The sequence below is a fragment of the Onychomys torridus genome, chromosome 6 (genome assembly GCF_903995425.1).
Source record: "Onychomys torridus chromosome 6, mOncTor1.1, whole genome shotgun sequence".
Taxonomy (NCBI): domain Eukaryota; kingdom Metazoa; phylum Chordata; class Mammalia; order Rodentia; family Cricetidae; genus Onychomys; species Onychomys torridus.
In genome coordinates, this window is record NC_050448.1 from 61,569,531 (window position 1) to 61,596,638 (window position 27,108).

Sequence of the window (27,108 nt, forward strand, 5' to 3'; positions counted from 1 at the left end):
TAAATCCTCATGTTTGCAAAGGAAGTGCTCTTACTCACTGATCATCTCTTTAGCTCTAGCTGAGAATATTTTAATGCCTACAATGAACTGTTATTTCAATTACAATCTTCTCCAGTTTTCTGGGAAAAAAATGTATATCAAAGTTATTCGTGACAGGAAAGAATCAATACCCACTTTACATATAATTAACATGAGATGTACATATCCCATACACACATAAACAAGGTTCTGATGAAGACAGCCTTTAGTTGTAATAGTAAAAAAACCCCTGCTTACATTGAATTCAAGCATATGACAGACCTAAATAGACTACCGCTATCATTTAAAGTAGAGAAATCTGTCTCTTTAAATCTATTGAATTACAAAACTTAAAACTAGACTGGCTGACAGAAATCAACTGGCCTGAACACTCACAATAAAGTTTATGAGAAATGAGGCTCAGGAGGTTAATCAGTTTCATATGGGGAAGTTCACAATCCACACCACAGGATCTCCATTATCAAACTAAATACAAAAGCTCTATCTACAAGTTACTTGCCGAGCTGAAATAAGCTGTCTAGTCTAAAAACCATGTTGTCCAAAGACCATGTCTCTACTATCCAAGGCACCGGGCTCCTATCATAAGGAAGTAGTAAACACCAGCAAACAACAGCTAGAGTCCCATGTCTGATGACCTCAAGAACAGAGCTCTGCTGTTCTGGTTATTACAGTCAGTTCACTAATCTCTGTAAGAAATGATGCCACAACACAACACGACATGTGTACAATACATGCAACAAATGATGCAGCTTCCATACTAAAGGGCAAATGATGAGGTGGGATTTCAACTGTCTGCCTTACCTTTAACGGGGCCTTCCATTTTTCCATACTCTAAGCCTTTAGACTGGTATAGTTTAAATTAGCCCTCCCAGCTAAATGTGGCTATCAAAAGTGCTAGTGCCCACAAAAAGCTCTTAAGAATCCAAAATCTTCAGAGCGAGATCCAGGACTGGCACCAAAACTACACAGAGAAACGGTTTTGATAAACCAAAAAAATAAAAATAAAAATAAAAAGAATCCAAAATCTTAAAGCTGGACATGGTGTTACACACCTCTCTATTCCTAGGACCAGGAGAGGCGCCTGAGGTAGGATTGTGATTTCAGGCCAACCTGAACTACACCTGACCTTTAAGATCCTCTCTCCCAAAAGAAAAAACAGGAAACAAAACCTTCAGGATCTTGCTACTTAAGTTGAGAAGAATTAGCCAATTTCTTCTCAACAGAAAGCACGGTAGAGGCAAAGTTTAGAACTCTCACTAAAGAAAACCCGGGGCCAAGCCCGTGTCCTTGTTAGGAGCTTGGGTTTACTTTTGCTCTTACTGATTCTGCCACATTTTTGTTGTTGACCAGGTTTCAATATTTGTTGTTGTTTTTAAGCTAAACTTAGGTATAATTTTTCAACTTTAGGAAAAAGCAGAAAAGTATATCATTATCTTATAGTAACTGTTCAATAAAAAGTCTGCATCAAGTAATGTCTCAGCCTTCTGTCCACAGAGCGAACTATGACTAATTCCTCTAACACTCCCTCGGGTTTACTTCCTAGATTCTCAGCATGTCACTCTTTCCCACGTTCACTCCTGTCCATGTCTCAGAACAAGTGCCAAGACAAGTGTGCCTCTCCAGGAAGTGCTGAACCAGTGCAGTGTAAAGACTTCTCTCATGAATCCACTGATCAATAATGCACTGTGGGTTAAAACGAGCTTCATAAACTCAATCCAAGGAGATAAATTACTCCACTAGCACAAAACATACTTGTCATTCCAATTTGAGTATTAGAGTGCATTGACAAGCAAGTGAAACTAGCCGGCATTTTAATGTTCATGTGCCAAAGATTATAATGGCCATTTTAGTCCAATTACTCTACAATCCTGTTACTTACAGGGATAAGATCAAATCAAATGTCAGACAAATAATTTCATTAAAAATAATTAAAATATCTAAATAATACATTTGTTTTTTGTGGTGAGAGACTGAACAGAGCCATTGTATCTGGCATGAGTTCTGGAATGATGGCAGCTAGGCTTTGAAGTATAACCTTGTGTAAATAGTCAGGGATTGTTATTAACTCAGTTGCTCTTCCTGAAGTATTCACAGAGCCTTTGTATGGCTTGGTCTGGAGACATACCTGACAAACCAGAAGGTCTCATATAGCTGATCAGATAGAAGGCTTCAGTATGTGGAAATTAAAGTACCTTTGGGGTAACAATAAAGAGGTTTCTGCAAAGGCACTAGTTGAACTCATCAGAGCTGTTCACCTTCGGCTGTCGCTAAGCCATAAAACACCCTGGAGTGTCTCTCTTTGACTGACCGAGTACTCAGAACACCATGCTGGTATCTAAAATTTGAAATGGGGCCAGGATATAGCCTAATAGTAGTAGAGAACTTGCCTAATATGTACAGAGTCCTGAGTTTAACTCCCAGTACCACAACAATTAATAAATAGTGATTGATCAAAAAATGGTGTCAAATTATGTAAAGTAAGCCAATAAACCATCATAATTTTAGGCGTTTAGTCCACCCTTTCAAAGACAAAGAACCCTGCACGAGAATGCTGCATTTCCGAATTCAGCAGAGACTGCACGTGCTTGTCTTGTGAATGCCTGCACACACTGGAGGACTCTGGGTGTTGCTCCTTCTTAGATGCTGTCCACCTTGTGTTTGAAGAGAGGCTTCTCACTGAGCTGACAAGGCTGGTGCCTACATCTCCTGGCTCTGGGGCATGCCTGGCATTTTAGTATGGACTCTAGAGATCAAACTCAGGTCTCCATCTTGTACATCCAGCACTTAACCAACCAAACCATCTTCTAAGCCTTAAGACTGCACTTTTTAGTTTAGATTAAATACACACATACACACACATTTATTTATTGTAGGAGGGGTATGTAATCATAGTGCCCATGAGGAGGTCAGAAGACAGCTTGCTGAAGTTAGCTCTCTCATTCCATGACGTGGGTCTCAGAAACAGAACTCAGGCTTGGTGGCAAGTGCCTTTACCTACCGAGACATTTCATTGGCCTCAGACTCTATTTTTTAATGACCATGTCTTGATTTTTGTTTTTAAGAGCTTTACAAATATATACTGCTAAGATACTGACATATCTCAGGAGGCAGAGGCAGGAGGATCTCTGAGTTTGAGGCAAGCCTGGTCTACAGAGCAACAGGACAGTCAGGGTTACAGAGAAGTTCTGTCTGTCTTGAAAAGCCAAAAACCAAGATAAAAGAAGACACTACCACATTTGCTTCCTTTCTACAGCTTGACTTTTCAAAACACAAGCAGAAGGAAAACCAGCATCACTAAGCAGATCACTCACTCCCCAGCTTACAGTGCAGAATGCACTATTGGATCATCCAGAAGGTCTTTTTCCAAGACCCATACAGCAAAGAATATACTCAAAAATCTCAACTGCCCTTGAATAAAGAGATGGGCAATAGTATAATAAAAAGATAGATTAATGTTATCTGCAAGAGGGCTAAGTACTGCCAAGACAAGGAGATCTACTGTATGAAACCACAACATTAAAAAACAATTAATACACTTCACACTAAACATTAACTATAGCTACTTAATTATAGCTCTAGATCCAAATGTTTGGTGGTTTTCTTCTACTCACTTAAAAAAAATTCTCAGGGAACATCACAGAAGAGTGGGGTGGGGACCAGGATAAAACAGTATCTTCTGGATAGGACAGGATCGGGACACTCATGAACTCTGGCAGTTGTTGCCTACACAAGACCTAAGCAGCCAACATTTCAGCATGAAGGGGAGGGGCTCATGAGCTCTAACCCCTAGCTATGGGTGGTTGGTGCTAGGGAAGGGACAGTCCAAATTCTTCAGACTGTGGTCCCTGTAGGTTGACCATGCACCAGTGGATGGTCCCACACCCATGTGTACATGGGCAGCACATTCTGGACTAAGTGTTTTTGTTTGTCTGTTTGTTTGTTTGTTTTTATAAAGGGGAAGTTAGGAGAGGGTGAGGGGATCTGGGAAAGTTAGAGTAAGGGGAGAAGATGATCAAAATATATTGTATGCATGTATGAAATATCAAAGAATTAATGAAAGTATTACACTAAAAACCCACTGAAAAAGTAATAGGCAAGGTCATGAACAAAAGGTTTTTCCCTTTTCATTAAATATAGATATATATCTGCATATACATGTGCATATACACACACTTCTCAGATTGTGTGCAGGAAAGAGTTATGGCAGGTCTAATTGCCTGTCCTTATAAAGGCTGTTTACAAGACTGGCCTTTGTCCAGATCCTGGCAATTTGACTTTAAAAAAATTTCCTCCGGAAGGCTAGGGCCCAGGGCCTGAATTGTTCACACAAACAGTGTGGTTGAGGTTGAGTGTCTACAGATTTCTGTTAAGTCTAGAATATTGATGGTGCTCACAGGAAGTCTGTGTGAGGAATCCTAATAAAAGTCCTGTACACTAAGTGCTCAATGAGCTTCCCTCAGTAACCACACTTTGGGTACTTTGTCACAACTCACAATGAATGAGCTAAGTAGTCCTTGTGCACTGGCACTAGAAGACCTTTGAAGATGTTGCCTTACTGACTGCTTGTAGTTGTCCCTGGAATAAGCCACAGTGTGAGTATCGGCCGAGACTGAACATCAAGGTGACCTTGGAGATTGCCTATATGGCAGGCACAGGAAAATAAAAGCTCCATTTTCTTATTTTTTTTTTGAAATAAGTAATCTGCATTTATATAAACCAATACAGTTACACTTTTTGTGGTTACCAAAAGTATCTAAGTTAACCTCTTGAAATAATTTTATAGCTTGATTTCACAATATTTTAAAGTGATTACTAAAAAGTGTTCCCAAGTAGTAATCTGAAGGGGGTGTTCATGAGTGGCAGGACATGTGCCTAGTGTGTGAGGCATAGGCTGCACCCTGGAATGGTAGGAAGTAAAATTATACTGATATAAAGACTGGTGAAATCATTCTTAAATTATTTAAATTGAAGAGAAAGGTGATTGTTTATGATCGCTTTTCATCACAGAAACTCTTGTCTTCTTTAACACAAGCTGCACTTAGTGAATCTCCCCTCTTCCACTTCAGCCATCTTCACAACGTGTGGGATCTTACCTTGGGATGCTCCTGCTTCAATAACCCCCTCTTTGGTACTGTCAAAGCCATGAGATGTAATTTGAGTTTCTGAGAGTCCAAGTCCAGACGGTAATGAACGCTTCAAATCCTTAGTAACATTTGAATAAAAGAAAAAAAAACTTGGTAAAAGATCTCACATCACATAATATTCAGACTTGTACCTTTAACTACATTTTATGATATTTTTCTCTTTCTACAGATTATCCTTAAATTGACATGGCATTCTGTGATGATCAGATACAGCAAGATTTGCTATTAGGAGGTACAGTGTATGCCAAATACAACATACCTTTACAGTGATCACAGTTTAAGGTATCGGGACACAGAAGGTTGGAGAGATGGGAATGAGGGTAAAGCAGGATGCATCTCAGTCTAACAAAGACCCTTGTGGAGGAGAAGGCAGGAAACTCTAGGCAGTCATGATCATGTTATTGTCAAAGTAGGGAGGGCAGCAAGGAAGCTTCCAGGGCCAAATGCAGCTAAAGTCTCCACTGAGAGATGGGGAACGGGAATTAGAAGAAGGCCAGATAAAATAGGAAGTTTAATTCTAATTGAATTAAAAAGTGAGTTCTGAATAGTAGATGTGCTTGATTTGGTGAAACAACTACTTTAAGAATATTAATTTGTGACACATGTAAGGACAGCTTAAAAGAGTTAGGAGCTGAAGTCAAGACCAATCATAAACTAGATACCATTATATCTCATCTAAGGCCAACTCCCTCCCCCAAATGAAATTCAGAAAAAAAGTAAAATTAAAACATGATGAAAATCTGCTACACATTCAGTAATACAATAAGTGGGATATCTGATACATGCAACTGGCATCACAGACCATTTAGAAGTTAATTTTCATGAACACAACATGACAGGCAGGAGTGATGTAAGTCAATGTTAAACACAGCTGATTTTCAGCAACTCTCTCTACTCTGCTACTGGAATAAAAATACTGTAGCACAGATTAAGTGACGTCTGTGACAACAACTTGATTTGAAGACAGCATTTGGAATGCTTGCTGAAGAACTTTCTGAATCCTGAGATTCCTCTAGCCCTTAAATGTACCCATTAAGTTTTTCTTGCTCAAGGCATTAGCAAGCCTCAACTCATTTTCTTGAATTTTTCTACTGTTACCAATGTGGAACTTGGCAACATATACAAAGTGGCCAAAATATAATTAATATGGCTAAGTTTATCATCCTTACACTTCTGGGGAAAAGCATTTGCTCCACATCTATTTTGAGAACTGAAAACATTGCTTGAGGACAGACTTCTCTGGAATACTCTACTCTGGTGACTAAGCATGAACTCGTGCCCTTTTCTACATCGAGATCACCTCTCGAGGAATCCTGGGACCCCATTAAGATTGAGTACCCGGGTCTAAAACCTGATAGCTATACCACTAATGTCCTTAGAGTAACCCTAAGCATTTAAAGAAATACAAGACTTAAAATTTATTTTTATTCTAGAGACAGGACTTTGCTATTCCACCTCATGTTGGCCTTGAACCTGCAACCCTTCTACTTCAGCCTCTGGAGTGCCGGAGCTATACCTGTGTCACTATATCTGGCTTAGCATACATGATTTGTAACTAACCACACAGGAATTGAAGCCATTCCAACCTGGAGATATTCCTGCTTTAGTATTGCTTATGATTATCCTTTTATACTCTGCTAAACCAATTCAATAACTGAAATATTAAAATTCTCTCTCTCTCTCTCTCTCTCTCTCTCTCTCTCTCTCTCTGGTGTGTGTGTGTGTGTGTGTGTGTGTGTGTGTGTGTGTGTGTGTGTGGTTCAAGACAGGGTTTCTCTGTGAGCCCTGGCTATCCTGGAACACGCTTTGTAGACCAGGCTGGTCCTGAACTCACAGAGATCCGCTTGCCTCTGCCTCCCAAGTGCTGGGATTAAAGGTGCGTACCACCACCACCTGGCTTAAATACATTTTTAAGATTTCCCCCAGATCCTAACTTCCCAAGAACAGAAAACTAAATATGCACCAATTGACTTCATACTGTTTTTATAGCATTTATAGGCTGTATATAAACCTAAACTTTTCCCATACTGTAATAGTGATTGTATGTTTTACTTTTAAGGCATCTCTGCTTAGTTTTGAAATACTCTGTTCTACTTATTCAACCTTAAATCTTGTAACTTTCTAGCTAGACCAGTAACTGAGTGATTTATCACAATACATTAGGTGGAGGGAGCATGTCTGGGAACAGTTTCTTAATCTTTCCGTCCTCAACCTTGGCATTTCACCACACTAGTGTCTTCACTGGTATTATAACAAGGTGAGTCTCAAGTGATTTGTTACTAGTAATGACTAAAACAAAAACATTTATCAACTTCTGTGTGAAGAATATTTATATTGTGGTAGGGTCGAGGTCATCTCTACATTATAATATGCTTTCTAGACTGAGAGATGCAGGCAGAATACCTCAGAAAGAAAACAAAACTGTTTGGTACTTTGGTTATCAGTAAAGAGTTAGTTCTGATACCAAGTGGATTTATTACTTTAAAAAATAATAGCAATAATCAGTTTATGTAATGGCTGCAACATTTGCTCTGAGGTCCAGTCAGATAAGCCTACACTGGGAACCTGCCTTAGTCACTTAATCACCATGTGATCCCAGACAGCTTCTCTAACTTGTTGAGTTTCTTTATTCTAAAATGGAGATAATTGAGGGTTAATAATGCTTACTTCACAGACAACACACAAAGAACACGTAGGACAATACCCTCTTGCATTAATTTATAAATAGAACTCTGTTGAACGTTTGAAGTAGGATCAATGGAGGATTATATATGTTTCATATAATTTAGGATGAGTGATTTTTACTTTAAGAATGACAAAGACAGTATAAGACACCAAAGTCATTAATGTATCTCCTTATCATCCTCACAAACATGAAATTATAAGCACGCACCCTTGACCCATCGTTAAGTAATACACTTAACAATGCCATCTTAATTATATTAGGGCATGCCTATATTTAAAATTACCATATAATTAACTTCTGATAGTCACATAAGACACCTACAAAGAGCTTCTAAGTCTGAAAGCTTGGAGTTTTAGAATGTTACACACTAGATGGGTGCAGTGGCACATACTTGTTAAGCCCAGCTACTTGGGAGTCAGAAACAGGGCACATTTGAGCGCAGGGGTTTGATGGCAAGAACACACCTCAAAGATAAAATAATAAATGAAAGCACACACTTAGAATATAAAATGATAATCTATGTAACAGAAACTGCCTATGAATACAAAAATATAGGAAAGTCAGTCTTTAAGGGTAGACGTTCATTTCATACTAAAAATAAGAATTGTATAGAGAGCAAACAAAAGAAGAGGAAGAGGCAGATCATGAATTTCAATAAAAGTAACTTAATTCATAGGGATGCCACTGAGCTATGCCTTCTACCTCCTTTCTTTATATTTTCCCTTTCCCATACAGTATAGGATTAAAATTTAAAGACTCAGAACTCACTTTTTTATTTATTATAATTTTCCGCTATTTTAACATCCTTATTTAATTTGACACAAGTCATCCAGCTTTATCCACTTCATTCCACAGTCTCCCTATTTTTTCACCTTGCATAAAACATAACAACTTTTTAGAGACATATCTTTCAGTGAAGATAAGCTCAGCTTAGGAAAAATACGAGGACTTTAAAAAAAATCTAATCACATTCAAATGTCACTGATGCTTAATTTGGACTGCTGCCTTGGTTCCTAGGAATTTCAGCAGAAGGGTTTTAACAAAATTCCCTGGGTATCAAGGGATATAAAAGCACAAAGGAAGAACTGAAGTATCGCTGAGACACAGGTTGATCATCCCTAATTCAAATTCCCCAAATACGAAATGTCTTCAAAAATCATAAACTTCTTTAGTACCAACAAGCTAAATGTTCCCGACCTGACTTCTCTGAAGGGTAGGAATGAAAACACAGGTGCATGGAAATCTCATACAAAATGGCCTTCCAGTTATATGCATAAGGAATACAGGAAACATAAATGAATGCTATGAGGAGACTCGGGTCTCATCCTCAAGACTGCATGTGTGTGTGTGTGTGTGTGCGTGCATGTGTATGCACATGTCTGTGGGTTTGTCCCCACGGAGTCCCTGGATCTGTTGATTGAGGTGTGAAGACTCCCAGGTAATGCTGGAGGCATCATCTGTGGGTAGGGGCTCACACTGAATAAAAAAAAGGAAAATGAGCTGAGCACCAGCATCCATCACTCTCTGCTTCCTGACCGTAAGTGCAATGTGACCACTGCCTCAAGCTTCTGCTGCCATGACTTCTCTGTACTCTCAACTGTGAGCCCAAATAGACACTTCCTTCCTAAACCAAGTACCTAACATGAGCGGTATACAAAGTGTATACAGGTACACTGGGGCAGCTGAACTCACCTGAAAGAACATTAGCCACATGAATCATTTTCTTATAAAAGAACACTGTGCAAATTCTCACAAAGAAATAGTAGAGTGCTGGGTATAAGGTGAAATAGTAAGGGACTAAATAGATATGACAGATATCTCTGATTATGTACACTTTTAAATGACAGAAACGCCATCTACCTTATTACCAATGGCCTCCAGCCTGACAATGTTAGTACTTCGTGGTGGCCAGGGTTCCTTGACAAGCAACAATCCTTCAAGAAACAAAGCTCTTGTCATTATATAGAAAAAGTGCAACATCTGAACTGAAGTGGTACAAAATTCTGAAAAGGGACTAGTAGCTTGATGGTACAAAACAATTGGGGATGTAAGAGAGGAATGGATAACTTGTGAGGTAATACTCAAAAGTCAGAGCATGCCAACTTGTCTGGGGGGGGCATTATATTTCCTAAAGTAATACAATATAGACTCACAGTGTATAAAATTTTCAAATGTATCTTTTGCACATAATTTTTTTTATGCTTAGTTATAAGGTATCGCGTAGCTTAGTAACTTGTTGAATTATATGACTGTATTTATTCCTATTTTTACAAAGTCTATTTCAGAAATAATTAGTTCATTCATAACCAGCACTAAATCCACACTTTACATTTTTATGTTGATAATATTCAATTCAAACCTTAAAATGGCTTAAATCTCAACTCTACTGAAACAACAGGTCAATACTGAAGTACTTAATACACTTATAAATAATTTTCAGGGTTGGAGATTTAGCTCAGTGGTAGAGTGCTTGCCTAGCTAGCGCAAGGCCCTGGGTTCGATCCTCAGCTTAAAATAATAATAATAATAATAATAATAATAATAATAATAATAATAATAATTTTCAATTAGCCTGTAAGCAAATATGATACTTTAACAAAAACTTCAAATAAGGTTCCTTTGTTTTTTTAGTACATTTTAAATAATACAAAATCAGACTATTTAGATTTCACAAAGCTGTGAAGGAGTGTTCATTTTAAGCCATGGGAACTTGTCTCCATTTTGCATATTTTAATACTGGTTAGAAAATGAAGGAATGCAAATTTTAAAAAGTTTCTTTTTGTTGTTGTTGTTGTGTGTGTATGTGTCTGTGTGAGTGTATGTAAGTGTGTGTCAGGGTGCCTATGGAAGATAGGAGACACCTAGGAGCTCTTAGAGCTGTAGTTACAGGCATCTGTGAGCTGCTGACAAGGGTGCTGAATCCAAACTTTAGTCCACACTTAGAGCAGCCAGAGCTGAGCCCTTTCTTCAATCTCAAAATGAAATTTAAAACCCAAATCCCCAATTTGATACTTGGCATAACTAGCCATTTTTGAACAACAGTATGAAACAAGCATATCTAAGAACACAAAGGATTCAACAAATGTTTTAAAATCGACACCCTTGATGATGTTCATGATACTGGAACACGTGAGGAGAATTGCAGCAGAATTACTTGTCCCTTATTCTGCTAAAAGAAAAATATTAATGAAGGAGTATTTCTCAACCAATATAGTGCATCCTTCAAGTATTTTATGAACTATAGCAGCTCCTTCTCTCGTTTCCTCACACTATATTCTGATTTCCAATTGTCTATCTTTAAACAGTCTGGTGGTCATCAATGGTTCTACTTCCTCTACCAGAGCCTAAGTCTTACCTCTCTTGTCTTGGTGACTATTCTTGTGTTCCTTGTCTCTTGTCCTGTCAGCCCTGCAATGGAATCTTTACACTGTAGTGAGAAACAACTTTCTTTGCCCTTCTCCCCCAACTCCCGCCCTCTGTTTTCACAGGTCTGACTATGCATCCATAGATGCTAAGAAGCCCAGGCTCACTTCCAACTCACGATCCTTCTGCCTCGGCCTCCCCAGTATTGGGATCTAAGGTGTGTACCACCATGTTCAGTTCAGACACAACTTTCTAAAATGTGAGTCTGGTTGAGGTAACCCATCTTTATACTTTTTTGTGGCTCTGCACTGCCTTTTACATAAGTTAGTTTCTTAACATGGCTATAAGATTTTGCAGGGACTACAGTCCACGTTATCTATCTGTGTCATTTCTCGTATACTTTATGCACCCTCCCCCACCCCAGCACACACACATTCTCTACTTTGACCATGAGAACTGGCAATCCTACAGTCCTTATACCTTCTTCAGACTCTTTACTGGTGGTTCTGAAGGGAATACTCCTCAGCCTTCTTCATCTGTCTACCTTATCTTTCAGCTCTCAATTTCTCGGGCAATATTTCCTCTTACCATATATAAGCATGTTTTATTTGACCAAGTCTATCATTTTTTTCACACATTATTAAAAAAAAATCAACAAAGACTACACAGCCACAAAAGCAACCAGCAGCCCAAGCAGCACAATTAAGGTGCACGATGCGGTCAATCTGAAAGTATAATACCTCCCCCACCAGGTCTAGAAGCCTTAGTTCTAGGTCAGCTCTCACAAAAGTAAGCATTCATTCATAAAATATTTACTGAATACCTCTATCACACACCTAGCATTTTTTGAATAGGGATTCTTGCCCCTCACTGCAATTATAAGCAAACACATGGGCTTCTGGAGTAGCTATGTAATGCTAGTAAGCCCATCTGGACATCTAGGATCCTCTGCCCGTTGTAAAATAAAGCAGTGAGAGCCAAAGGTCTCTAAGAAGTTCCTACTGAACTAGTATTCTGTAATTTAAGTTCTGAAGACCCAAGATTATACCCCCTAAATTTAAATGGAAATTTTGATAGTTTAGTATATGTATATAATTTTCTAAGGACTTCAGAGCTGGGAAACTTCTGAACTATGTTTTTGTTTGGGAAATTCCACAGGAAAAGTTCCATTTCAGCTATATCTAATGAGGAAATTTCCCTAATCTGACAGTTACAGCTGAATTGACAAGAAGCTTCAACTATGTATAACTCATGTTTGCTTCTCTTTAATTCAAGGTACAACTTGCAAATGTCTAGTCATTATTTAACAAACATGATAATAATATGCATCATATTTCATTTTGCTTTCTATTTTGTTGTTTTCTGTTGTTTTTGAAACAATCTTATATTTTCCAGCCTGGCCTTGAACTTATTGTGTAGCAGAGAATGACCCTGACCCTCCGACCTCCGCCCCCTAAGCTGAGATTAGCAGGTTTAGACCTCTTCACTGTTTAGTAGTTTTTAACAGCATCCATTGTAAATAATACACAGCTCAAAAGTTGAAGAGTAACCTGACTTCTGTGAAGATTAAACTTTAAAGAACAAAAACTGTTTACTTAGAAAAAACATAGTATCTTTACTGAGGGATGGAGGAAGCACCTGAGAGACCACAGTCACTGCCACCCTATCTCTAGAGACACTTACATGTGAGCCAAGACTACAGTGCTGGGAAAGGAGTTCTAATGTTGGCATTTCCATCATAATCTCTACAGACATGTGAATGTGGAGGACTGTCTCTCAGAGCAGGCTAAAGAAGTCAGATTAAAATCACAAACATCTGCAGTGAGACACAAGAACATCAACTTTGATAGCGTTTACAATTTCATTGCTTGTGTCACAGTGACACCAGCTGGCCAAACAATTCATTGCAACTCAGTAAGTTACCACTTGGGAGTTCAGGTGACTGTACTTTTAAAGTAACATGGCTACTATGTAAAAGGTTCTACAAAATTTTAAATAAACAGACATGAAGGAAGAAGTATGTATGTATTTCTGAAATCTCCTTTTAGGAATCCAGACACATGAGATTGTTTTACTATTCCATAAACATCTATAGTCTAACACCAGCCAATACATTTGACACTTCGTTCTCTATAAAATTTCATCTTTATTAGAAGAAAAGATTTAAGGTTAAATCCAACTTCCTGCTCATTAACTAGTAAAATGAAATGAGAAAGTGACTAATGTTTAGGTTAACATATACCTTGAGTTAACATATAATAGATCTTGATTATAAATATATTGGCATACAGTCAAAAGATGCTTTTGAACTATTGTTTCCACTCTTGAGGAAAGGCACACAACTAAGATTAATTTTAATTAAAGGATACCAAATATGTAAGAGACCCATTGTCTTAGTTAGGGTTTCTATTGCTGTGAAGAGACACCAAGACCACGGCAACTCTTATAAGGAAAACATTTAATTGAGGGGACTCACTTACAGCTTCAGAGGTAAAGTCCTTTATCATCATGGGGAGCATGGCAGCATGTGGTGCTGGAGAAATAGCTGAGAGTCCTACATCTTGCAGGCAACAGGAAGTCAACTGAGACACTGAGAGGGATACTGACCATAAGAAACCTCAAAGCCACACCTCCTGATAGTGCCATTCCCTGTGAGATTATGTGGCCAATTACATTCAAACTACCATATACATGACACACACATTTTCACTAAGAGCAGGTACAAACAGAAACAAGCATTATGGTATTGAATTTCTTTATGGGATGAGGTAGGATGCATTGGTTTAAGTATATTATTGCTTCTCTGGGGCATCACCACTAATAAAAGTTCACACTAATAAAAGAGGTCTCCAAGACAAACACCTTTTTCCTGCCTTCTAGGATGAAGTGAAATAATATCATAGGACAATACCCAAAAAGGAGAATTTGATAGAGTAACGAAGAGTAAACTTTCAAATGTGCAAGTTATTTGTTTTGACTGCATAAGGAAAGTACTTCATCAGCACTATTCAAAGGCAAGACTCTTAAGACCCATTAAAGGATTTAATGTACAAAGTAACCCTGAAGAACTCTCACTGGAGCAATGAGCTGCCAGATATCCAGGTTGGAACTGGTAGTTTTACCCATCTTCTGTATTACAATGAGATAATATGGTGCTGTTTCAAGGACAGACCAAGAAATAAAGCAGAGTTCAAAATCAGAGCCACATAAATGACCTAGATAAATATTAACAGCAAAAGCCCACAGTAGAAGAGTTCCCTATTTAAAATTTTATAATACTTTTTATTTAATATATATTCTATTTAGTACATACTTAGTATATTTAAAATATATTTAGTATATATTTGAAAGCATAAAGTCTCACATAAGATCAAATTTATTAATATATAATTTACAAAACTGTATATAATAAACTGTAAAGTTTCCATGAGTAATAATGTACTATGAAATAACTAAAACCAAGCTAATTAACATATTAACATATCTATCACCTTACTTAGTTGTGTGTGTGAGCACATGTGTGTGTCTTGAAGTGCCCTGGATCTGAGCAAATTTCAGGTATATAGTATACTATTAACCATGCTATTCATCGTGTCTTCAGAACATACTCAAAGTCTAAAACCAACTGCCACCTTGACCAGCACCTGCCCGTCCTCCCTATCCACCCTCCTAGTCTTTTTCTGTGTTTGGAGGATTTTAAAAATACAAACAAAAGAGACTCTCACTACAAAAAAATGAGACCACACATATTCCCTTTCTGCATCTGGCTTATCTGACTTAGCAGAGATACCTTCCAAGTTAATCCACGCTATCACACAGGGCAAGTAGACTCACATTCCTTCATTCTCATATTCATATTCTCCCTCACCATTTCTCCCTCTTTTGTTTGAAACAGAGATTCACAATGCAGCTTACACTGGCCCAGGACTCCGAGTCTCAGCACCAGTCCTCTGTTTCTCTTATTTTAATGATAGATGATATTCCTTTGTGTATGTACATGTGTGCTTGTGCACAAAGCTATCTGTATTTTCTGCCCCTGTTCAACCATAACGACACCTAGGTTATTTCTGTATCCTGGCTACTGAGAACAACACTAAACAACTGTAATTTTATTTCTTTTGAATATACACCCAGAAATGAAATTGTCTCTTTTTCTACGTCTACTATCCTAGAACTGTTCTGTTTTTAGTTTTTCCACGAATCTCTATACTGCTGTGTTTTGTGTTTTATAATAGCTATTTACATTTCCACTAGGGTGGTCTGAATGGGGATGGCTTGGGAAGGGCTAGGAGGTGTGGCCTTCTGGGAGAGGTGTGTCACTGGGGGCAGGCTTTGAGATTTCAAAAATCCCACACTGTTCCCAGCTCTTTCTGTCTCCTACTTATAGATAAGGATGTGAGCCCTCAGCTCCTGCTCCAGCACCAAGTCCGCCTGCCTGCTGCCATGCTGCCTGCCATGATGATCATGGACTCACCCTCTGAAGGCCAATAAACTCTTCTAGAAAGTTGCCTTGGTTTAGGTATCTTAGCATGCAATAGAACCATAATTAAAACATCCACCAATTATGTTTAAGGGTTCTCCACAATATCCCTAATATTTGTTTCATATTTATGTGCTGTCTTTAAAAGTGAAAGAGAGACAGAGAAAGACACACACAGAGAAAGACAGAGAACGAGAATGAAAACGAGTAACCGCTAGGCAAGTGCTCTAATATCAAAGCACCCCCATTTTTTGCCTTCTGATAAAAGCTACTCTAATAAATGTGAGGTGTAATTCACTGTGGTTCTAATTTGCAGTTTCCTGGTGGTCAGTGATGTTGACCTACATTTATTTTATCTTTTGTCTACTGGCAAGCACTCTTTTTGGGAAAATGATGACAGTTGTATCTCAGCAGTAGAGTACTTGCCTGGTATACATTAGACTCTGGGGTTTTACCCTTGGCACAGGAAATAAGGAAGAGGGGGACAGAGAAAGACAGAAAACAAAGTTTACTCAGGTGCTTTGCTCATTTTTTAATTGGGTTGTCTGCTATTGACACTTTGGGCATTAGCTGCACTGAATATATGGTTTGTAAGTATTTTTTCCCATTATGTAGTTTTCTTTTCATTCTGTTTATTGGCTCTTTTGCTATGCAGACATTTTCAAGTTCGCTAGAGTTCTGTTTATTTTTGCTTTCAACATTATACCAAAGAACTCATGGCTAAAACTTTCTTTATGCTTTCTTCTAGAGATTATATAGTGTCTGGCAGAAAGTCTTTAATCCATCATGAGTTAATTTTTATGTAAGATAAAGATTCCATTTCTTTGTTCACTTTTTGTCTTGTTTTGGATTCTATAGTCCAGGCTGACTTTCAACTTCAGTAACCTTCCTAGTCCAGCCTTCCAAATACCAAGATGACAGTATGAACTTCCACAACCAGCCTCGTTTTCCACGGACAGAAAACAAGGCCTTTTAGCAGATGGTGCTGGAGTAATTGTATAATATTAATTTAGAAGGGGAGGAACAAACTGTGGCTTCTATTTTAGATCACATTCAAAGTTAAAGTTAATTCAAGATAAACCACATACCTAAGTGTGAGAAGCAAAATACAACTTATAAGAGAAAGTTGTTCATGATACTATATTTCTTAAATGGGATAGCAAGGGAAAGATTGATAAATTTGACTCATTAAAATTATTAATTTCTGGCAAAAGGGGTAGAGTACAGCTGTTAAGACTGAACGGGACAACTACAAGGGCCTTAGTCGGCAACCTTGCTCACTAAAAGATACCACTAGGGTGAATATGACCAAAATACATTGTATTTACATATGAAATTGTCCAATGAAAGCCTCTGTCTTGTAAAAGTAATATATAACATGTTTAAAAAGAGAAAAGATACCATTTCTAGAGTACAAAAGCCTGTGGTGGAAGGAAGCTACTATCTGTAATAGGTACATCCAAACAGGGAACTTACACCCAGAATATAAATTTCTACAAATTACTGAGAAAAAAGTTCACACCTAATTAACTAGAAAAGATACTTCACAAAAGACAACATCCAAATGATGAGTCCAACTGCTCAACAGCATTAGTCATCAGAGAACTGCATACTAGGTTATCATTATACCTCTATAAGAATGGCTAAAGTGGAATTATCCACCAAATACCAAGAGCTAGCTCAGATGCTGAGAACTAGAACGGTCACTCACTGCTTGTCACACGTTTGTGTGCTCATGACCTGAACACTTCATTTCCATTTCTTCGGACAACTGACTGTGTACAACAAAGACCTGTACATGGGCAGGAAAGGCAGCTTTATTCATAATGGACAAGGACTGGACACATCCGAGCTTTCCACCAACCAAAACCAGATTACAGACAGAAAATTATAATGTAATTGAAGGAACAGAATACCGCTAGAAGCAATGATAAAAGTGAGTTCCACGGATGTTTAGTGACAGTGAGTTCACAAGCTCTAAACTGATAATCCACTGATCATAAAGGGCAGTGAAAAGCAGTCCATGTTTAGCATGCTTACACATCTTACATTTGGGAGACTGAGGCAGGGGGGTCACAAGTTTGAAGCCAGCCTAGGATACATAAGAAGACCCTGTCTCAAAACAACAAACTAAATAAAGAAATAACTAAATAGAACAATCTAGACATATTTACATTAGTGGTGGCCACCCTGAAGAGGAGAAGGCATACTGCCTAGCAATGGGCAACGAGGACCTGGTCTGACTTCCTGGGTGCTCTGAATCTTTATTCAGAGGTGGTTTCACAGAGTTTCACATTTCACACTGCTGCTTTTTCCCAGTGTATAGGCCATACTCTAATAACAAGGGATTTTAACACTGAACCTAACTTCAATTGTTTTTTCCCTTGAGACAGGGTTTCTTTGTGTAGCCCTGGCTGTTCTGGAACTCACTCTGTAGATCAGGCTGGTCTTGAACTCACAGAGATCCACCCTGCCTCTGTCTCTCGAGTGCTGGGATTAAAGTCGTGTGCCACCACCACCCAGCTCTAACTTTTTGCACTGGGGATGAATTCAAAGCACACACTCCACCACTGAGGTAATCCTAACCCACGCTGTATATAGTGCGTTTTCACTGCTCACAAGTCTTCAGCTTTCACTAGATATTTCTGCTGTTGGTTTGTGTTGAGACGGAGTCTTACTCTGTAGCCCTGGCTAGCCTATAGCTTACTGTGTCGATAAGCTAGTCTAGAACTTGCAGCAATCCTCCTGCACCTCCTCCCATGTGATGTTATGGTCGGTCCACCTTCAGATAGTGTTTTAAGGTGTCAAGCCTCTGGTGGTAGGTATTTTTTTCATTACTATATTCCCAGTGTCCTGTGTGGGACATAGCAGTTACTTAATAAATATTCAGAGTAAATGTGCTAAAGTAGTTATCAAAATTTAGAAGAAAAATGATTAAAATTTTGTTACAATGAATATTTGAACTAATAGATATTTTTTTAAGTAATTGGTAGCAGTAACTTGAGTTTCCTTATTGTGCAGGTTTATCTTGGAGGTAAATGATTTCACTATATGCTCAGAAGTCCAATTAAAGTACTTGCAAGTGAAATAAATAACTAGTGTAAATGTGGTCTGTCCCTGGTGAAATTTATGCTGCTAAGGTAGTAGTCTTCAAAGTGAGGCTTCTGAAAGACATGAATGGCTTTTCTCATGAGACTGGGTTCATTCTCTCAAAAACAGGGCTGTTCTATGTATTCCTATTTCCCCTCACAGACGCCCTTTCCCCATGTGATATCAGGTTACAGCATGATGAAGCCACCTGATCTTGAACTTCACTGCCTCTGGAACTGTAAATTACATAAACCTCTTTTCTTTATCGTCATCCTCAAGTACTCTGTCCTGGCAACAGAAAACACTAAGATGAATCTCAGGCTTGACAACTATCACAGAGCGCTATCTAAAATAGAAGTTTCCAACCAGGAGGGAGTTTCTCCCCAGCCTCACAGACACAGCAATATATGAAGCTCATCTGCTCATTAGAAAAGAAAGGCACCACAAGCAGGTAGCAGGAAAAGGTCAAGGCTGTGCTAACCATTACAAAGCACAGGCCCCACAACAGAGAACTAGTTAACACAGCTAAAGTGTCACACAAAGATTTCATTCTTAAATGGAAAGCTGAAGCCTATCTGAGCTATAAAATAATTTAAGAACTTTTCAACCACTAGTTTTTCAATTACATATGTGAGCACAGGCACACACATACACACACTCACACAGAGCTGGGCATGCTGGTGTGTACATTGAATCCCAGAACTCAAGAGGCAAAAGCAAGCATATCTCTTGGTCTACATAGTGAGTTCCAGGCCAGCCAGAGATACACAGTGAGACCCCGTCTAAAAAAAAAAAAAAAAAAAAAAAAAAAAACAAAGAACAAGTCTAAAAAACAAAACCAACTTTTCAAGACCACAGAAACCATATTTTTAGTTAAAGTTGTACACTCTTATCAAATGTCATTAAAAGAATGTTTAATCCCCAAAATAACAAGTATCACTTTCATTTCTGGCCTTATAAGGCACATTGCTCATCTCACTTACTATTAATATTATAAAGAGAGTAAATCTTTTTACTATAGAAACAGAAACACTTTCAAGGTTACATTGTTAGAAATGACACAGCTGAAATTGGAACCCAGATTATTTCCAATCTCATATTCCTTTAAAATGTATTAAACTGAATTCCAAATTTGGAGGCAGAGCAAAATTAAATACTCTAGTCTACGGTTGTAACTCAGTGGTAGCGTGTATGCTAAGCTTCACAAGGTCCCAGGTCCAATCCTGGCACACACACATACGAAAAAATGCACCTTAGATTTCAGCTTCTTTCTGAATCAATGAAGCCACTTTCGGGATGTTAACTATTTTGGTGGTCTGAATGAAACATGCTCCCATAGGTTCATGTATTTGAACACCTGGTCTGCCAGCTGATGGTGCTATTTGGGGAGTCAGAGCCTCGCCTGAGGACGTATGCCACTGGGGATAGGCATTGAGAGTTCATAGTCTCACTACATTTCCTGTCCTCAATTTATGCTTCCTGTGTGTGGACAGAAATCTGATCAGCCAGCTTCCTGCTCCTATCTCTATGCCATGACTTCCCACCTACTATGGACTCCCTTTCTGGAACCAGAGCCAAAATAGCCCCTTTTCCATAAGCCACTTTTGGTTATGGTATTTTATCACAGCAACCAAAAAGTAACTAAAACAACAGCAAAATCAAGAACAGCTACTTAGGATTTATGCACTTTTAAAAAAAGCATTAGATGATGTGAAATTTTAAAAGGACATATTAATATTTATAAATAATATTTAAGAGGATAAAATACTACTCTAGTATTTTTTCTTATGAAAAGTAAAAAAGCCACATAAAATTATATGCCACAATTGTAAGATATACTGTCATTCTGGTTAATGGCATGAAAGTTTAGTTAATAGTTTTGTTGCCTCTTACTAAGCTAAATAGCAAAGCTTATGGCCCTGAAGCCTTGGCAAATCAATGTCGCAGCCTATCCAGTATTCCTTATAACCACCTCAGATTATTGGCAAAACCTTTTCATGATTCTTTGCATTAACAGAAAATAAAGTGCTCTTACCCTGTGATAGCCATGTTCATGGGAGTCATCAACTTCTCCATTACTAGTTACTGGAATTTCTGCTGCAGAGTTTTTGGGAGACTCTTGAGCCATGTTAGACTCCTAAATTAAAAAAAAAAATAAAATAAAATAAAGAGAAGGAAAAAAGCCATACAAATACCAAACTATAAGAAGTACATTTTTAAGACTATATGCACATACATTTACTACCTAGCAGTCTAATATTTTTATAACTTGATATATATATATAATATATATATATATATATATATATATATGTTTTATATATGTATGTATAAATAGTCAACATGATGACAATACAAAAAAAAAAAAAAATACACCTGGCTGCTTTTATTGCATTCAATCTAAATTCCTTGATTTAAAGAAAAGTTACACATGACAAGAACTAGGGGGCATCATCCTTCTCTCTTAGAATTATGATACACTACCACTCATAATGGAAGAAATACTACAGAAAGCCATGCTTGGTGTGTAACTTACACACAGATGGTCTACCTGTCCTATTTAATGGGCTTCAAAGTGAGTTTCTTTCTGTCTACAGGAAAAGGTTGTTTGTTTTTGTTTTCGAGACAAGGTTTCTCTGTATAACAGCTGAGGCTGTCCTGAAACTCGCTTTGTGGACCAGGCTGGCCTCTAAGTCACAGAAATCCTCCTGCCTCTGCCTCCCAAGTGCTGGGATTACCAGTGTGTACCACCACACTCGGCCTCAAAAAGTTTTTTTAATATAACAAAAAGTTTTATTTCTGTTAAAACATCTCTGCTTCAGTAATGACTTTAGTTTTTCTGACAAATTAATGTGAGAATTTCATACAAAGAATCTTCAAATTACTTTCTCCAACTCTAAATTTTTAAAACCTTCAAAGTAAACAAAGTTTATTCAACTTGCCATAGAGAGCTAGTGACCTTTCCTTCTCCATTTTTAGTCCCTGATGTCTTTAAAAGTGCTACATATGCCTTAAATTAACAATGATAGCTACTAAAATAATGGCACTCGAATAAGTATGTCAGAGGTGGAATCAGTAGCTCCCAATGTAAATGTGTTTCAATGCTGACTCCTGAATCTAGCTACTGTCCAAACTGTACTGCATGTATGTTTAATCTACAGACTTGAATCAAAAATGCAATTAAGAAATGCATTAGCAAGACTCCAGGTTTGATAACACTGAAAAAAAAATTCACTGAGCATCCTCTTGAAGAATTGTTTTGTTTTGTTTTTAAGAGATTAAAAAACAACATACTGGGTTCTCACTGCAAGGGTCCCATTCTCTAGACATCACCAACCTAAAAGAGCTCCATTTCCTATTCTCAGTTGTCCAGGTGGGTGGAGGAAGCCTGACCCAACTTGAATGGAGGACTCCATGAAAAGTCTTAAGGGGCTAGCTGCCTCTTTCCACCAACAACCAGCTCATCATTTCATCTTTCACCAAGAATGATTTCTCCCAAATACTTCCCCATAAGTGCACAGCAGCATCCATCAACCACAGTTGGCCATTGCCTGTCAAGAGTACAGACATCCTCGAGCAATAACCAATCCAGAGACACAATATGGAATGGCCCGACATCAGACTCTAAGGTTGCCGGGCCCCTTACACAGCAGAAAAAGCATTCCTCTGTCCTCTGATGATCAAATGGCCTTCACGGCGACCCGACATTCGCAGGTGTCACCCAAAGGTCTAAACTTCCTGCTGTTTCCCAACTTGTGGCAGCATGGCTTCTTTTCCTATATTGGCAGAACTACTAAAGGGGCAATGACCCTCATACTCAGAGTGTACTTTGAAGTATACATGGCCAATAAATGATGTTTTCCACAGAATGAGAATAGAAAAGTCCTACTACCTGTCTTCTTTGCATCTCTATGTGTTTATTTACACACACACACACACACACACACACACACACACACACGTCACATAGAATCTCAAATGCGAATCTGGACAATCTCCTTGACTTTTAGCTAGGAACATGCACAGAAAGCTGGCCTTTTTAAGCTAGTGGAAATTTAAGGAAAAGGGAAGGTGAAAGAGCGTCCAGGAAAGCTATCTAGTAAGTAAGGGAATCTATTTCTATCTACATCTCCAACCCTTGAATTTTGTTGGGATGAATGGACCCAAAGGAGTTCAACCAAAGAGAAAAGATCTAAATAGAAGAATCACCATCAAGAAACAGTTTGTAATGAAAGCCTAGTTGAGAAAATTACTCACTAAAACAAGGGAAAAAGTATCAAAAGAGAAACCAACAGCCTAAACGCCATAAACTCATGGTCCTTTCTTAGGCACTGTCCTACTGCTGTGAAGAGACGCCATGGCGACGGCGACACTTATGAATAAAAGCATTTAATTGGGGGCTGGCTTACAGTCTCAGAGGGTTAGTCTGTTATCATGGCAGGGAGCATAATGGAACACAGGCAGGCATGGTGCTGGAGAAGTAGCTGAGATCCTGATCCGCAGGCAGAGAGAGAAACACTGGGCCTGGCATGGGCTTTTGAAACCTCAAAGCCCACCCTCCTAACCCTTCTAATCCCTTCAAACAGTACCACTCCCTGGTGATAAAGCTTTCAAATACATGAGCTGGTAGGGGCCATTCTTACTCCAACCACTACCGTTCCCAATGTCCAGAATACAAGTCAAAACATAAAATAAACCAAGAAAATACAATATAGTCCCAAGGAAAATCCAACAGTCTGAGATGAGGAACTAATGAAGATCTAGAAGCTATTATTTTCAATTATATAAAATGAAAGTTGTTTTTTTTTTCCTGTTGTTTCCTTTTTTCCTGTACTGAGTGAAAAGGAGCTAAGCACTAATATTTATCACTCTCTCTTTCCTGACTATGGACACAACGTTGCCTATCACTCCATCCACCAAGATGAACCACATCTTGAAAAATAAGCTAAAATAAACCCAATCTTGTTGGATTGCTACTGTTAGTTTATTTTTGTGGTGTCTATACTAACTGAGGCCGATTTCTCAACTTCTGATATGATCTCACTGAATTCAGAGCAAGACAAGATGTTCCATACAATATCATAACATCATACTACTGAAATATCCTAACACAAATAACTCAAGCATATATAAAGGGAAAATATTTAGGAACTAGTAAGCTTTGTATTACCTTTGCTTTAAAGTCATGTTTATTTAGTTGTAAGTTTAAAGAATTATTATTTTTTTATTTATGTGTAGTTCTGTGTGCATTTTGCCATACAAATGTGGGTGCCCATGGAGGTCTGAGGAAGAGATCAGATCCCCTGGATCTGGAACTATAGGTAGTTTTGGGTCCTCTAATGTGGGTGCTGAGAACTAGATTCAGTTCCTCTGGAAGGGTAGCAAATGTTAATCACTGAGATATCTCTCCAGACCCTAATCTTTTTCTTTTTAAAGATTTATTTATTTATGTATACAATGTTCTGTCTGCATATATGTCTACAGGCCAGAAGAGGGCACCAGATCTCATTACAGATGGTTGTGAGCCACCATGTGGTTGCTCGGAATTGAACTCAGGACCCCTGGAAGAACAGTCAGTGCTCTTAACCTCTGAGCCATCTCTCCAGCCCTCCAGACGCTAATCTTAAATTCATACAGTTGAAACTTTTAAAGTTACAGCTGGTCTACAGATTCTTAGAAAATTGATAATCAAATTTGCAGGCCAGCACAGTCCAGCTTCTGCCAGCACTGAGTCAACTCGAGGTGAGGGAATGAGTGTAAGGCACATGCTTTATCCAGTGTGAGTGCAGGGAACAACCCTTCAAAAACCAGTATACATGTTTGGAGACAAATAAAAAGCTGATCACTCTTCTCACTTTCTATTTTATAAGGTATGACTGAGTAAGGGTTTCCTTAGCACTGGTTTTGAGTTTTTGTTTGTTTATTGGTTGGTTGGTTGTTTTTTCTTTGGGGGAGGGGGCAGGATTTTTCTGTGTAGCCCTGGCTGTTCTGAAACTCACTCTGTAGACCAGGCTGGCTACCTGTCTGTGTCTCCCAAGTGCTAGGATTAAAGGCATGCTTCACCATCGCCCGGCAAGCACTGTTATTTCAGTAACCTAGAGCTGTTCTGTCCACTGGGCTGGGAAGACACTCCACTGGCTCCTCCCACCATACCTCCTCACCCCTCCACTGCCTCCAGGACCACAGTTTCCTCCATGTTCCCAATAACACCAAGGTTTTCACTGGACCACAGTTAGAAGGCTGCAGGTTATAATTTCCCAAATCACGGTAATTTCCACTTCTGTAATTTTCTCCTCTATAGTTGTCATAACCACAGCCCCCAAACCTGGCTGCCATATCCAGGTCCTTCACCACCACATCCTCCTCTTCTTCCCCCAAAACTGTACCTTCAGGTACACCTCCATACCCACTATAGCCACCCCAAACCTACACCCACTTTATACCCATCATACTCCGCACCCCCACAAGCACACACAAATTGCTTCCTGGTCTTGATCCTAAATTTCCTCAGCCACCACAAGACTCCCCCTCCACTTCCACTCCTAGAACTTGAGACTTCCTGCATTTCTTACCTAGACAATGCTTTTCTTACTTCCGCATCTCGACCACTGATGGTTCGATATTTTTGCAATACAATTTATCCACAGGATCCTGATCGTAAAATGTAACAAAGCCAAGGCCCCACTTCCTTCCAGACTGCCTATCAGTAATCATTTCAATAGTATCAATGTTTCCATATCCCAAGTAATCTCTAGGGTGGTGTTCCTTGGGATCTTCCCACATCCCACCATTAAACAGTCACTTCACAGTCACAAGGGGTCCAGGCTTTCCAGAATCCTCTCGTGACTGCAATGTTTGCCTCAACTGCTCTCCCATCTGTTTGACTCAACTGCTCTCCCATCTTGTCTTGGCAGTCGAGGCTGTATCAACCTTGGTCAGGGATAAGAAAGTTACAAAATCAAATCATCTTATCCTTTGCTTGAAGCATGTCTCATAGCCAATCTGTGAACTCCCCCCACTGATCCTAGCAGCTCCTTAAATGTTCTTCTGTGGTTTCAAAATGTAAGCCACCAATGAAGAGTTTACAGAATGGTTCCTTTTGTTTCCTCTCCAAAAGAGCCATTTTTAAGTTTTCTCCAATGCAGACTCCGTTGTTTCAGCCTGATTTCCAGGAACAGAGCAAGATGAGAAAGACTTCCACACATAGGCACAAGACTTGCCATGATGCTGTAGTGAGAACTTCCATGGCTCAAGAAACTGTTGCTGAGAGCACCTGCGTGCAGCACCCAAGACTACCTCTCTAATGTCTGTTTCACATCTCTTTTCTCTTTGAAACCCCACTGTCCTGGAGTTCGCTCTGTAGACCAGGCTGGACTGAGATCCACCTACCTCTGCCTCCCGCGTGCTGAAATTAAAGACATGGACCACCAAGCCTGGCTCCTATTTCACCACTGTTTAATGGTAAAGGAATGATTTTTCTTGGAGGTCTAAAATCCACCCACAGCAACAATCTGGCAGGGTCTGTGGTGTCACTCTGTCCACAGGGTCTGTGGTGTCACTCTGCACACAGGGTCTGTGGTATCACTGCACACAGGGTCTGTGGTGTCACTCTGCACACAGGGTCTGTGGTGTCACTGTGCACACAGGGTCTGTGGTGTCACTGTGCACACAGGGTCTGTGGTGTCACTGTGCACACAGGGTCTGTGGTGTCACTGCACACAGGGTCTGTGGTGTCACTGCACACAGGGTCTGTGGTGTCACTCTGCACACAGGGTCTGTGGTGTCACTGTGCACACAGGGTCTGTGGTGTCACTGGGCACACAGGGTCTGTGGTGTCACTCTGCCACAGGGTCTGTGGTGTCACTCTGCCACAGGGTCTGTGGTGTCACTCTGCCACAGGGTCTGTGGTGTCACTGCACACAGGGTCTGTGGTGTCACTCTGCACACAGGGTCTGTGGTGTCACTGCACACAGGGTCTGTGGTGTCACTGGGCACACAGGGTCTGTGGTGTCATTCTGCACACAGGGTCTGTGGTGTCACTGCACACAGGGTCTGTGGTGTCACTCTGCACACAGGGTCTGTGGTGTTGCTGTGGATATCGCTCTGTATAAATAAAATGCTGTTTGGCCAGTGACCAGGCAGGAACTATAGGCAGGACAAGAGAGAAGAGAATTCTGGGAAGTAAAGGCTGAGGTGGAGAGACACTGCCAGCCACTGCCATGAGAAACAACATGTGAAGACACCAGTAAGCCACAAGCCATGTGGCAAAGTATAGACTAACAGAAATGGGTTAATTTAAGATAGAA

At 39.3% G+C, this 27,108-nt stretch overlaps 1 protein-coding gene across 2 annotated transcripts in view; it reads right to left on the reverse strand.

Annotated features, from left to right (window-relative positions):
* Arfip1 (ADP ribosylation factor interacting protein 1) overlaps positions 1-27,108 on the reverse strand; it is an 89,662-nt gene that overhangs the window by 43,343 nt on the left and 19,211 nt on the right. For both annotated transcript variants that reach the window (XM_036190715.1, XM_036190716.1), the window contains exons 2-3: positions 20,838-20,939; positions 5,133-5,241 (exon numbers count right to left, since the gene is read on the reverse strand). In XM_036190715.1, coding sequence (XP_036046608.1) covers positions 5,133-5,241; positions 20,838-20,930 — 202 coding nt within the window. In that variant the 5' untranslated portion in view covers positions 20,931-20,939. The remainder of the gene's footprint in view (positions 1-5,132; positions 5,242-20,837; positions 20,940-27,108) is intronic.